Source organism: Lactuca sativa, chromosome 5 (assembly GCF_002870075.4).
Source record: "Lactuca sativa cultivar Salinas chromosome 5, Lsat_Salinas_v11, whole genome shotgun sequence".
NCBI classification, from domain to species: domain Eukaryota; kingdom Viridiplantae; phylum Streptophyta; class Magnoliopsida; order Asterales; family Asteraceae; genus Lactuca; species Lactuca sativa.
In genome coordinates, this window is record NC_056627.2 from 328,415,114 (window position 1) to 328,430,518 (window position 15,405).

Here is a 15,405-nt window from a genome sequence, read left to right on the forward strand (position 1 = left end):
GGATGTAGGGTCCGTTTGGTATACGAAGTATACTGTTTGGAAATCCCACTTTAAACACTTCACTAAATCACAACCTAGACATCATCCCTGTAAGTAGATCAATCAGTATAACGACTTTGAATTACTGACAAATCTTGTTTATAGGTTCATAATAACATTAATGAACTTAAACATAAGTTATACTTAAAGTAGGGTAAACATAACTCACTTACAAGGGGGTTTAGTGAGGAACCGAGCTCTGCACGGGTTGAAATTTTGAGCCAAAATCTCTTCTTCTCGGGGCTTTCTGGTGCTCCGGGACTTGCTTCTAACACCTAGGAGGTGCTAGGGGAAAGAATAGAGGGTTTGGGGGTGTTTGAGATAGAAGAGTTGAGAAAGGTGTGAGAAAACAAGTGATTTGCGCCTTCTATTTATAGGTTGTGAGAAGGCCGAACGCGGGGTGTTCCCTAGCATTACGCTAGGCTTCGTGGCTACGTGTCACCATCTGGTGGCAAGCCGTGGGGAAGTAGGTGCGGCCCAGATTGTGCCACGTGTCACTCACTGGTTACTCCAAAAACTAATTATCTTCAAAACTACGGAACTTTCGCATACGAGCTTCGCTTTTGACGTTCGTTATATCCATATGTAGGTAGCAACATGATCTACAACTTTCGTTTGGACTCCGTCGACTAATTTTGACTTTATGTTTAAAGTTATATTTTAACAGACTTAGATAGTTAAAGTCCATTAAAAATTCATAACTTTGTCATCCGACGTCTGTTTTTGACTGTCTTTATATCATTGATCTCCTATTGATGAGATATTCAATTCTTATTTAGGTTGTGTTGGCTAAAAGTTGATCGATCTAAAATTCGATTTTCGGATTGTATATTGTTCTGTAAAATCTTAGAAAAATCATAACTTCCTATAACGAATTCAGATTTGGACGTTCTCTATATGCATGTTCTCGGTTTAACGTATACAACGACTTCTATTTAGACCTCTAAGGCTAAAAAGTATTTAGTCAGAAATTCACTTTTTACGATATGCGGAGCCGTGCTGGTTTTGTCGCAAAACTTCGACGGGTCATTACTTCTTCGTTATAAATTGGATTTCATCGTTCTTTATATGTACGAAATCCTTGTGACACATACTATAACTTTGGTTAAGATTATTTATCCTAAATAATCTTCTATAAAAAGTCATTTTTAACGCTTATTATCTCTAAATTGACTAGCCCGAATCTGCGGGCGTTACATAGTGTTTCGACATGACACGAACCCGACACGACACGAGACGATTTCCACCTCTAGGCATGAGTGTCATCCTCTATTTTATATGTACTTCTCCTTATCAAGGGTAATATACATTTTAAATGGTGTGAGTGTCTCCCCTATTTTATATAAACATAGGTACGAATGCCTTGATTTGATGATGATATTCAAAAGTTGCTATTTTTGACATTTTCAAGAATCTATTTTATTACAATGTTTTTTCAAAAATTGATTTCAAACTCAATTAGTATTTTCAAAGTAATTTTTCTGTAAAATATCGTACAGAATATTCGAAAATATCTAAAATTTATGAAATATATTGTGATTAGTGTATTTAAGGTTACTTTTAAGAGTAGATTTTACGTGATTCAATACATTTCGTTCTATGTAAGTGTTCATGAGAACCTTTCGAGTGAGATGCGTTAGGACATACACATAATCGTTTTTCAAATTTCTCGACGAGGAGATCCTCAAAACTAGAAAAGATATCCGGTTAAAAGACATCCAAGATGCAGTTGCATGCCAATGAAGCGAATCATGTGGCGTGCAAACCAAGGGTCTAAAACTTATTCCCTTGAAGCCTTTAAGCCTTTAATTGATCCATTTATTGTCCACAATCTCGAAATAAGAACTTCTCGAAACAGGATGTTACAACAAAGTTCAAACGGTAATTATTTGGTATACATTCAATATTCTTAAGTAATAATACTTATTTTAAGATAGTCACGTAGTATTACAAAATATTTCTGTTAACATAATTATAATCTTATCTATTTCGTACGGTGTAAGTATTACCAATTATAAATTTAACACATAATCCAGATAATAAGCATATAATTCACATATAAACTTTCAGCTAATATTTAATACTTATAAGAAATACTTATTTTAAATTATGTTCTTGAAATTAACTATACACTCACGGTAGAAGACTCGCGGGAAAGACAGATCATTTACTAACACTTCACTTTTCCCTTTTAAACAACCTAGATATGAATATTACTAAGCCTCAATATTCGTTCGTATTTATAAAGTTTATATTAATCATTACCATATTCTTCAATAATCCTAATGAATACTTTAAACACCCCATTGATCTAGCCTAGATATCACTCCCATAAGTAGATCGATCAGTATAACGAGTATAACGACTGGTATTGCTGATAAATTTTATTTATAAGTTCAAAATAATGACTAAGAACATAAATATAAGTTACATTTAAAACATAGCAACTATAAATCAACTTACAGGTTTTCTGACAGAAAACCAGAAACTGATTGGGAAGAACTTCAAAACCGAAAACTTTATTTCGTCGGGCTCCCTAAAACTCTAGAGCTTCGCTACTAACACCTAAGAACTCCTAAAGTCGGACCTCAAATTTTTTTGAGAGAGGTTGGAGATAAAATCGGTAAAGAATGAATAAGAAATCTAAGGTATTTATAGATATTTTCAGGAAACCCATCACGCCTTGTACACGTGTCGACTTCTCCATGGTCCACCTCGCCTAATCTTAGGGAGGAAGGGTTGCACCTGGTGGCGACACATGTCACCCTTATGGCGGTGCCACATGTCTCCTTGTTGGTCCGAATTTCAATTTTTTCTGAAAATTGCAACTTTCGCATACGAGCTTCATTTTTGACGTTTTTTATATCATTGGTTTTTTTCTCGACGAGTACTACAACTTTTATTTAGAATTCATCGGCGAATTCAAATTCTATTTTAATTTTACAATCTATAAAGATTACATTGTAAAATACCTTGCGAAATTCATAACTTCGTCATACGAACTCCATTCTCGACGTTATTTATATCGGCATATTCGTATTTATGAGGATATCAAATTTCGTTTAGACTGTTTTGTCTAACGAGCAACTGATCCCCATCTCACTTTTTATGACACACCATATCGTGTCGAACACGAAACTTCGAAAAATCACAAATTATTCATACAAATTCAGATTTTGGTGTTCTTTATACTCACGGCTTCGTAATTAGGATTACTACGACTTTCGGTTCTATCATTTATCCTAAATACCCTTTTATCAAAAATGTTATTTTATCGCTTAACAATAAATTTTATATTAATGTTTTATACAAATATTATATACTTATAATATTTGTCCACGTAAGGAGTATACGATAATATTTATCATTTACATTCATAACATCAATAACTTCGGGGATAAGAGCTATAAACAAAGAATTACAACCATTAGGAAAAGAACCCGAACTAAAGAACTCCAAAATAGAAACAATGACATCCAACTCAATTAAATACCAAAATTTTGTAATGAATTCAAACGTGAACCCATAAGGACGAGGAGATTTATCCAAACTACAATCCCAAATTGCCTTTTTTTATTATCTCTTTAGGAGTAACAAACTCTTCCAAAGAATCTGCTTGCTCGGTAGAGAGATGCTTTTGGAACACCTGGTGAATAACAGGCCGAGGTCCAATTGGTTTGGAAAACATGGATAAAAAATGGTACAAAAACTCCTCTTTCACCCGAGCTAGATTATCAACCCAATCACCATCTGCTAAAATACCACGAATCACCAACTGTTTACTTTTTTTTAGAATGCCATGAAAAAATTTAGAATTTTCATCACCCTCAACCGCCCATCTCACTTTAACCTTTTGAGCCATATGAACATATTCAAGCCGATCAATATCACCAATTTGTTTAAGTAAGGAAATTCTATCTGACACATCATTCTGATTCGAGTCACCAGAATCCATCCTAATGTCTATATCCGCCAAACGAGAAGTAATGTCGTTTTTAGTGACAAACCGAGAATCTATAGCTGCATTATTATATTGTCTTAACTTACTCTTTAACACTTGTAACTTCATTTAAAAAGACAACAAACCATTCTGATTCGAAATCCCATCATTTTTCCAATAATCTTCCAACACTTGAGTAAAACCATCAATTTCAAACCAAGAATATAAAAAAAGGATTAGGACCATCATCAATCACCTTTTCTTTTAGTAAAATCAGCCTATGATCAAAAAGATGATGCTCCAAAACGATTCCTGCCAAATGTGGCAAAATAACCAAAAGACCTTCCGAGATGAGAAACTTATCAAGTTTGCTCATTTTTCCTGCTACCTTATATGCTCGAGTAAAGGAATACCCTCCTAGAGGGACGTCGAACAAACCCGAATTAGCAATAAAAGAATTAAATAAATTTGCAGAAGTGGGATAGAAAATTGAACAATATCTCTCACTTTCACTTCTAACTTCATTAAAATCACCCATCACTATCACCTTACTTTCCTATCTGCCAATGATGCCTCTAATTTGATCCTATATAATTATTTTTCAACCAAACCCTAAGGAGCATAAACCAAAACTACTAATAATTAAGTATTATATTGAAACCAAGTACCCTCAATAGATATGAAATTATCATAAGAAAAAACTTTGTTTTAATAAACAGAGCAAGGTCCCAAACACATAAAATACCTCTCAACAAACCTTTGGAATTAGAACACACAAAATCAAAAGCAAGATTTCCCCAAACCGCTCTAATCATGAATAAATCAAGTTGTATCATTTTTGTTTCTTGAATAGAAAACAAAAGAAACCCGATTTTTTTGCATTCTGTCCGAATACTTGCTCATTTAAAGATAAGAAATTCATGTAAGATCATCCGTACCTCCATGAACCTTGAGAATTTCTTGAATATTTTGTGTACACCCTTCCATAGTATACCCTATCGCTTAACCGATCTCGATAAAAGCGTCCAATTCCTCCAACAACGAAAAACCATGAGTTTTTTTTCATCACTTTCACCGAATCACCAAAGGAAGAATGAGAGTCGCCAAAACCATCATTTAAATGACCAAGTTTTGAATTTATTTTTTGTTTATTACGCATTTTGACGACCTCTTTTTAATAACACCTTTCTTTTTCTTGAAAGTGAGTCTCTACTGGAACACCATTTTTTAGCATTTGTTGCTGATGTGTATGATGAACAGTAGCACCGCCTACTGAATCATTTCTTCTTTGAAACTATGGAGATACCTGATGAGTTTTATCAACTGAGAAGAACCAACAGGGGGTGTAAACCCTAGAGGAAAAACAAGATCAACATCACTTGAAACCTATGAAGCTTTCTTCTCTTTCTCAAGTATGTCATAAATTCCAAACGGGTCATCAGAGACCCAATCTTCATTATTTGCATTTTGAACTTTCTCTTCTACCTGAACACATGTTTCATTTTTACCTTAAGAGTCTTCTTCCTCCTAAGTTTCAACAACAACAAAATTTCAATTTCGCCCTCTTCCACTTCCGGATCAAAAATATCATGACAGTTCTCTTCATTCTTTTCAATTATAATTAGAATTATCTCCAATGAAATCTAGTATCCACCCAGTAATTATTAGATATTATTAGTGTTGTATTTTTTAGGCTTATTCCCTCTTAGATATATATGACCCCTTTTGTATTTGGCCTATTTTCTTATGTACATGTATATATCTGTAATGTATTGCACATAATCAATCAAGAGAAAACTCACACTTTTATGGTATCAGAGCAGAGAATACTTGCCTCATTTTCTCTCCTCAAATCACTCTCAATCTTCTTCTCAGTCCATATATTTTCTCTTCCCTTTCCCATCATGATCCACCCAAGGCGACCCTAGTTTACCATCATCTTCAACCTCTGTCAACATGTCGAAAACCAAGAACAAAGACAAAATAGAAAAACCCTTCGCCAACACCAATATTCGATCCTATGTTCTGATCACTATTGATCTCGAGGAACTAAACTACGATGCCTAGAAAGAGATTTTTCAAGCTCTTTGTATTACTTTTTCTGTAAATCACCCCCTGAAATATCCCTTACCAAAGAAACCGTTTAATGATTGGTCCAAACTGGACTCCCTCGTGAAACTTTGGTTATATGACACCATTCACAAGTCTCTAACTTAGATGATTCTCAGAATCGGTATGACTGTGTATAAAATATGGAAGAGCATCGATAATTTGTTTCATGACAACAAGGATGCTCGAGATATAGACCTCGATCGGGAAATCAAGTTGATATCTGACCTCCTTGCCAATATCGATCACTCAGTATCGGAGAAGACACTCGTTGCATACTTGGTGAATGGCCTCGGTGAAAATTTTGACTAGCTTTCTTAGATCATCCTGATGGGTTATTAGGGTTACAATTACAATGCTCTAATTGGAAAACCATTTAAACAATTCAAATGATTAGGGCACATGCAACCTAATAGGATCTATATCTTTCACATAAAGGCAACATACTATGAATTATTATCCTACAAAACATTCCTATGAAAAACTAATTCATAAGAATAAAGAAACTTACCTTGAAGATTGTTATTGCAAACAATCTTGAATTCCTTCTTGAAAAACTCTTGGAAGCAAGCACCACAAGTGTCGTGCCTCTAATGGTTCACACCCATAACCTAGCAACCAAGGAGCTTGAAGAGAGAGATGAGAGAAAACTAAATTTCGGCCCTAACCCTTCTCTAGAAGGCATTGGACGAAAATCAAACCCTAGATGGATTTATATATGTGATAGGAAAGTATTATATAAGGAAAGTATCTCCAAGATAACCCTAATCCCTTATTTCCTCCCTAAGGCATCTAAGGCATCCTTAATGCCCAAGGAAACCCTAAAATACATTCTAGAATTCGTCTGCCTCCTAGGGAGGTTCTAGAATTGATCAATGTTCAACTATTGAACATTGTCACCTTTGGTCCACCTACTTTTAGTTAATCAATTTTTTTCCAATTAATTTATGATTGATTATTAATTAAATAATATTATTTCCAATTAATATATTATTTCCATAATACATTAACAAATCATTTATTTTGATTTCTAATTACTTTATTAACCATATAATAAATTAATAAAACATTCTATATCTCTCTCTCTAAGCTATCCTATTTAATTGCTAGGTTTGAGGGCAACCCAAAAGGACTGTGCTACTATCAACTCAAGTTTATACCAAGTATAGTTATGGGCTTAGACACCCAATCCAACACATCCGTCACCAAACTCCACTTTCTTCATCCCTCTGTTCTATATTCTGGGACTGGAGAATATTCTCGTCCATTCACTTGACCACGTGGATACCGCTAGAATTCTGATCACAAGCAACATGATAGTGTTTGGAACTCTGGTTGCAGGCAGCAAGGCAACGGTCGGAGTTCTGATCGCAGTCAGAGAGGAGATGACCGATGTCAGCAGCAAGGTTGTGGCGATCGGCGCACATCTTAGCAGCTAGGTAGGCTTGTCGCTCCATGGTAACTGTGGTCCGCTCCTCCTCCTTGGGCTCCACCTTCCCATTGGTTTCAACAAATGCTTTGGAGCAACAATCATCAACATAAGTGGACTCCCCCTACTACAACTTGGGCTCCTTAAAATGGGACAAACCCCTCTCGTCAACTACATCAACATCAACAAGAGGCCCAACAACTTTTTGCCTTTTTTGCTTCTTTGGCTCCTCCCTCGTCCATACCTAACTCTATTATAGATCAACCAACCCGCTCCCTGAGGCATTTCAAGCTATGAATCTTCAAGACCTGATGAACTCGGGTTGGTATATGGATATAGGTGCAACAAACCACCTTTCCATGGGTACAGGTAACCTTCGTACTGTTTTTAATAAACATCATTTTCGTCAATTCAATACGTGATGGTTCGCTAATACCTGTCACCAACAAAAAAATAACATTTTACACACTCCTTATCGTCCTATTCACCTCTGTAATATTCTTGTCACCCCAAATATAATAAAATATTTAATTATGTTTGCAAATTCACTATCAATGATAACTGCTTTATTGAATTTGATCCTTTTGGTTTAACTGTGAAGGGCCTCAAATAAGACATTGCTCCGTTGTGATAGCTCTGGGGAACTTTATCCAAATCACGACCTCCAACCTTGTCCTCAAGCACTTGTTTCTCTGACTCCTTCGACGTGGCACCAACGGCTCGGACATCTTAGGATCAAAGCGTTTCATCATTTGCTTTCTAGTCATTTAATTTCATGTAATAAGATTGTTTTTCATTTTATTTTGTAATGCATGCCAACTAGGCAAACATGTCAATCTTCCATTTTACTTATTTAATAAATTCATGAACTCTGTTTTTGATTTAATCCATTCTGACATTTGGACATCACCATTACCAAGATTGAGTGGTCTTAAATACTATGTAATTTTTTTAGATTACTACTCCCACTACCTATGGGTTTACCCTCTCAAATGAAAATGTGACACTATCTCTAAATTTCTACATTTTCAAAACTTGTCAAAACTTAACCTCATCCGCTCCATTCAATTTCAATCTCATCTTCTGCCAACATATTGGGTGGGGGCTCTCCACATGGCCACACATCTCCTTAATCTCCTTCCATCCAAATCCATTGATAATCATACCCCTTACTTTAAACTCTATAAAACACCCCACATACGACCACCTTCGTGTTTTTGGGTGCCTTTGTTATCCACACTTCCACCCTCCCCACAAATTAGCACCACACTCCACTCCTTCCATCTTTCTTGGATACCCCGATAACCACCAAGGTTTTTAATGTCTTGATCTTCATACTAAAAAGATTATTATCTCCCGAAACATCATATTTGATGAATGTGTTTTTATTTACGCATCTATGACACCCAATGCTCCATTTTCTTACGATTTTCACAATATTTTTAAGCCACCCAACTATATAGCATCTTGACTCCTTATGTCCAATCCATCGACTACCACCTACCACATACCAAACTTATCACCCCAAAACCTTCACGTACCCTACCCACATCTACCTATCCATCATCATCCACCTCTACCAATTTGTCTTTCGAGGCAACACCTACGATGACAACCCCCACCTCCTCGGCTACCCCCACCACTTCTGCCAACCCCTATTCCTAACCCTTTAGCTCACGCTATACATACTTGACCTCAAAGTGATATTTCCAAACTTATTAATCGTTCAAAACTTCACACTCCCGCTCTCTCTCCGATTCCAAAATCTCATATACAAGCCCTTCAAGACCCTCATTGGAAATCTGTTATGTTTCACGAATATAACACTCTTATTGAAAACAAGACTTGGTTTCTTGTACCATGTCCTATAGGGGTCAATGTGGTTCGCTCTATGTGGATATACAAAACACAAGTTTAATATTGATGGTTCTCACAGCAGGTACAAAGCACGGCTTGCTGCTAATGGTAAAACTCAACAGCTAGGCATCAATTACAAGGAAGATTTTAGCATGGTTGTCAAACTAGCCACCATTCAGATAGTGCTCAACCTGGCTGTCTCCCAACACTGGCATGTATACCAACTTGATGTAAAAAACACCTTTCTTGACGGTTATCTTGATGAAACTGTTTATATGTACCAGCTTCCCGGTTTCACAGACACATCAAAACCAACTCATGCTTGTTGCTTATAGAAGTCCCTTTACGGCCTCAAACAGGCTCACCATACTTGGTTTCAGCGTTTGGCATCACATGCCATGAGTCATGGGTTCTAGCATAGTAGATGTGATTCATCTCTATTCATTCTTCACCGTGACAATGATACGACATACTTATTGATTTATGTCGACGATATTATTTTAACCGTTTCCACTCCCCATCTACTCCGCCACATCATCCCTGCTCTTAGTAAGGAATTCACTATGACCAATATGGGTGACTTCCACTACTTTCTAGGCATTTCTGTCACAAGATCATCATCAAGCATGATCCTCTCTCAAAGAAATATGCGTCTGATATTCTTCAGCGAGCCAACATGTGACATCCCCAATTTCCGGCCAGAAAACACCGATTTGTGTATGATTATTTAAAATCAGAGTATCCGCTTTGAGGGATAATATTATGGAATTTGTTTTAAAAAACATGAAAAAGATATTTTCAAATCTTTTCTGAAGAAATGTATTTTATTTATATTAAAATGTTTGGATGTCATTGTCAATATAGAAACATAAGCACAACGAAATATTACAAGACTTACAGTAATTAAACTAGTGGCCTAATACTCCTTGAATCTCTCAGCAAAATGTATCTTTTATACCGCTACTTGTGATACAATAAACTAAGTCAGTCAGGTTGGGAAACCTGGTGAGTACATAGGGATTTCAATCCTAGAATGTTATAACATATATATTTTAGAACATGCAAGATATAATTTCACCTCATATAAGCAATTTAACCTACCCCGTCGATCCTCACAACGACATGATCTATACTTTCGTATCTAAAATGAATGGCTTTACCTAATCCATACTCCCATATCAGGTATAAATGACTATGTCTAATCCATGCTCTTGGATCAATGACAACTAACTATGCCTAATCCATACTCTCGGCTTAGGGATGAATGACTGTACCTACATCATACTCTCGGACTAGGGATGAATGACTATTGTAATCCATGCTCTCGGATCACTGATAAGTGACTATGCCCAATCCATACTCTCGGATTAGGGACAAATGACTATATCTAATCCATGCTCTTGGATCAAATACAAATGTTAGAGTTCTACCCTTCGTGTATATCTCACCCATACTCTTAAGGAGATAATACCCGATATTCAACTTAATTAAATTAGGTATATTCTGTAAGTCCTAAATCATCATATATTGTCAAATATGTTCTTAACACGTATTCCAGGCAATAAAAAATATCTCACACATAAACTCTTCAACATATATTTAATACTTTAATAAATAATTATATTAAAATCATGTTCATGAAAATGACTATGCACTCACTTGTTAAAGTGATGACTCGGAACTTGGATAACGCTTCGCTCCTAGCAACTGTCTTTTCCTTTGACGTAATCTAGTATCATTATCACTAAGTCTCAGTCAGATATTTCTTGCAACTAACTATTAGTCTAGATTCATCATTAATTGAAAGTCTACTGATCTATAACTGATAAGGTACAACTAGCCGGAGGTCGGGTCCAGTTGGCATACATAGTATACTGTTTGGAAAGCCCACTTTAAACACCTCACTAAATCTAGCCTTGTCATCATCCCCGTAAGTAGACCCATCAGTATAACAACTTGGAATCACTAATAAACCTTTTTTATAGGTTCATAATAATGATAATGAACTTAAACATAAGTTATACTTAAAGCATGGTAATCATAACTCAACTTACAGGTGGTTTAGCGAGAGACCAAACTTTACACAGGAAAAACTTCTAAACTGAAAGCTCTATTTCTCATGGATTTCTGGAGCTCTAGAGCTTTGCTACTAGCCCTTAGGAACTACTAGAACAAGGCCTAGGGACCTTGGGTGGGTTTGGGAGAGATTAGAATGAAAATGTGTGAAGGAAAGAGTGAATTTCGGCTTCTATTTATAGGTTGCAAGTAGTCCAGTACGATGGGTGTACTCAACTTATGATGGGCGTACTAGGGGCCATATGTCACCATCAGATCACAAGCCTGGGGGACGAAGGAGTGTGCCAGATCGTGACACATGCCACCCTCTTGTTAATTCGAAAATTAATTATCTTGTAAAATCCATAACTTTCGCATATGGGCTCCATTTTTGACGTTATTTATATGCACGTGTAGTGTAACATTCTGTTTAAAATGGGATAACTCTTATATATATATATATATATATATATATATATATATAGATATATATATATATATATGTATGTATGTATATATATATATGTTCAGATGTTTAAAGTAATTATTGTGTTATTCAATGCATAAATGTGAACCAATCAAAATTTAAAAAATAAATAAATAGTCAAACAAATAAATAAGGGTAATTTAGTAATTTGATAAATAATTTCGATAAATACACTCCTATAATTATGGTAATTACTTTGACCTACCTTTATCCCATTTTAAAACAATCAACAATACTGTATTCTATCCCATTCGATCCTCCCTAACCCTAGCTCCAATATAGAAGATCGCCACCACCATCATTTGTTGTTGGATCTTACTAACCTCTTAAAACCACCATCTATTGTCGATACACCAGAGGATATCGATCCAGAGAAATGGCTCCCCAAATGTCATTGTCGCATTCTGATGGTGCTATGAAGATCGTCGACGCTGATGAGGAATTAGGTTTCACCTTCTTCGATTTCTCCTTTATTGAAACTGGGTTAAGTCTTGAAGAATTAACATGGAAATTCTATGAAAAAAGCGTTGTTGTTGGACCACCGCTTTCTGTTGAGGTCTCGAACTCTCCTCCTATGGCTATGGAGGCCAATCTGGTTCGTGTTCCCGTCGGTGACGCTGATCGGCCGTTTTTTCCCTTGCTGTTGGATGCTGCTGCTCTGACTGATTCTCTTCCATGCAAAGAAGTCAGCCCTCATCCTCACTCCAATCATCGGTCTTCTCCTCTGATGGCGGACCAGGTTCATGAAAAATTAAAGAGGTCGTGTCAATGACCTTCTTCTTATATGTAAAGTACAAAGTGAAGGTAGTTTGTCACTATATTCATATCAAATTCACTTCTTCTTATATGATAAAAATCAATTTGTTTATGTATATAATTGAATGGATGATATTGGTGAGATTCCAATTCTATAGGAATGGAATCACGAATTCCAATTCTGTTGGAATGGAATCATGAATTCTAATTCTGTTGGAATGAAGTATGGATATTTTCTCACTGATTTATGCATGTTTTTACAATTCTTGGTTATTGGTTTTGGTGCAATTCACAAGTACATATTTTTCCAAAGGAATTTAGTTTTTTATTTTTCATTTGCTAATGCATTATTAGAATCTAAACTAAAATTTGGTTTTGTTTTCACAGAAGTTGATGCTTGAAGAACGAACCACAAAATTGAAAGTGACTCTAAGCAATATTATTCTTTTCGAATGTATTAGTGTCGTTGTTAAATTTTGATGTTTTCTTTCCCTTTTTGAAAGTTTTTTTAGTTTTAATCTTTAATAATTAATGTAATTCTTAACACTTGTTACACGTATTCTATAAGAAATAATGTATTTTTTTGTTTTTATTCTTCTATTGATTGTTCAAGAATTTGTTATTCTACAAGAAGTTTTTAAAGTCATGATCAAAAAATAGGTTCAAGAATATTTTTATTATTTATGTTTCAATAAATATTTTTATTTTTGAATATATTCATAAACATATTCTGTCAGAATGTCCGAATAAAAAGAATTATAATTCGTAAAATCGGATTTTTAAAATTAATAGAATCTATGATCCCTTAAAATATGCAATTTTCCTTTATTAAATCTATATTAATTGACTAAAATACCCTTGTAATTAATTTAGATGATATTTTTCAATTATATTTAATTCAATAATATACATTAATCACTTTCTTAAAATAAGTAAAATTGATTGACCCACATTTATGCATATAATAACATAATAATTACTTTGAATAGAATAATCTAAGCATATATATATATATATATATATATATATATATATATATATATATATATATATATATTGTTGGACTAGTGTCTAAGTCCATAACTATTTTGGTATGTACTTGACCCGATGGTGCATGATCCTTTTGGGTTGCCTTCACCAAAGCAACTTGATAGGATGAATTATGGAGAGAAAGGATTAAATATGATTTATTAATATATTATGAGAATAATATATTAAATGAGAAATCATATTGTTTAATTAATATTAGTCAAGAATTAATAAGAATTAAGTTTGTGACTAAAACAGATTAATTAAACTTAAGGGACTAGAATTGTAATTATAAGATAATTGCAATTGGGCCATGGATTGCCTTATATTATTAGGTTGGACGAATTCTATGGGGAAACCCATTAGAAATCGTCCAAGGCCTTTAAGGAAAGGAGTCTATGGGTTGCTTAGGGCTTAAGCATCCAAATTAGGGTTTCCTTGTTAGATAACCCTAATAGCCTCACTATATATAGAACCCTTATGCTCCAAAAACGTGGGGAACTAATTTGTTAGGGTTTCCACATGTTTTTTAGAGCCTCCTTATCTTCTCTTCTTCATCCTCTTGCTCTTGGTGTTTGTGAACCATTAGAGGAGTGACATTTGTGACTCTAAGCTTTCTAAAGTCATTACAAGGAGGATTTGAGATTGTTATTGCTACATAACAATCAAGGTATGATCTAAACCCTAATTTATATGTTATATTGATCATCATATGATAGATCTAGGGTTTATAGTCTTGGATGAATTACATGTACAATAGAGAAACCTAGATCCATGCATTAGGGTTTGTATGAGCACATAGGATGTTCTTATGTAACGCCCCGGTATTTCTCGGTACGTTTGGTTATTTTAATTTAATTATCCTTGTAACCTTGGGTTAGTTTATTTAACCAATGTCTGATTTCTTATGTTATTGGACTCTTTTGATCATCTTGTAAACTCCTTTTATTGAAGTCCATGGACTATGGGCCTATTTGCAAAGTCCATCTAGTAAATAGTACTTAATGTGTTAATTGAGTCATTTGGAACACACACAAGAAAAACACTCTAAACCCTCCCTCTCTCTCTCTCTCTATAAAATCGTCCTCTCTCTCTTTGGGATCAAGAGCAGCAAAGGGGATGTTGTTTGGAGCTTAATTCTTGTTCATTTCCAGCCTTGATTCATATTGGTATGAACCTCCTTATCATTTCTCACAACTTGATTCATAACCTTGTTCTAGTTTTATGATTTCATCTTCACTTCTTCTCCTTCTTATTTGATTTGTAATTGTATGTTATACATCATCTCAAGATCCTATCTTCACCCCATATATGGTGGATGAGGGATTACATGTGGCAAAAGATCATGGAAACCCTAAAAGGGAGAATGGTGTTTTTATGTGCTTTATGCTCATTTTCATGTTGATTGTTATTACAATCTTGTGGCAAAATGAAATCCTAATGATACCTAACTCTTTTTAGTACCACCATGATCATGGGGACTAAATTGGGATGATGAACACATCTTAAAATGTGTTTCAAAGGGAGAAGGATGGATAAGCCAAAAAGGAATCACGGGTGGCTACGATTCTGTTTTCCATCAGATCTGTAGTCATTTTGTAAAACTCATATCTTGGTCTCTAGAACTCAAACGGACACCAAACCAGTTCCAAAAGTTCAAACCTTGAGTTGGCTAACTTTCTTAAGAAGGCCAACCTCACTGAT

The 15,405-nt window shown here is 35.0% G+C and overlaps 1 protein-coding gene across 1 annotated transcript; it reads right to left on the reverse strand.

Annotated features, from left to right (window-relative positions):
• Window positions 1-3,589: 3,589 nt before the first annotated feature.
• Window positions 3,590-4,517, reverse strand: LOC111889556 (uncharacterized). Its single transcript, XM_023885701.1, has 2 exons — window positions 4,197-4,517; window positions 3,590-4,102 (listed from the first exon to the last, which is right to left on the reverse strand). Exons 1-2 carry the CDS (start codon window positions 4,515-4,517, stop codon window positions 3,590-3,592), a joined length of 834 nt encoding a protein of 277 aa, XP_023741469.1.
• Between the last annotated feature and the right edge of the window lie 10,888 nt (window positions 4,518-15,405).

What these genes read in the sequence shown, in the direction of transcription:
- LOC111889556 (XM_023885701.1), bottom strand. Translation starts at nt 4,517, where the DNA reads ATGGGTGATTTTAATGAAGTTAGAAGTGAAAGTGAGAGATATTGTTCA. An exon ending in ATCCTTTTTTTATATTCTTG is followed by an intron (nt 4,103 to 4,196) that starts GTTTGAAATTGA and finishes TTTTAAATGAAG; the next exon opens with TTACAAGTGTTAAAGAGTAA.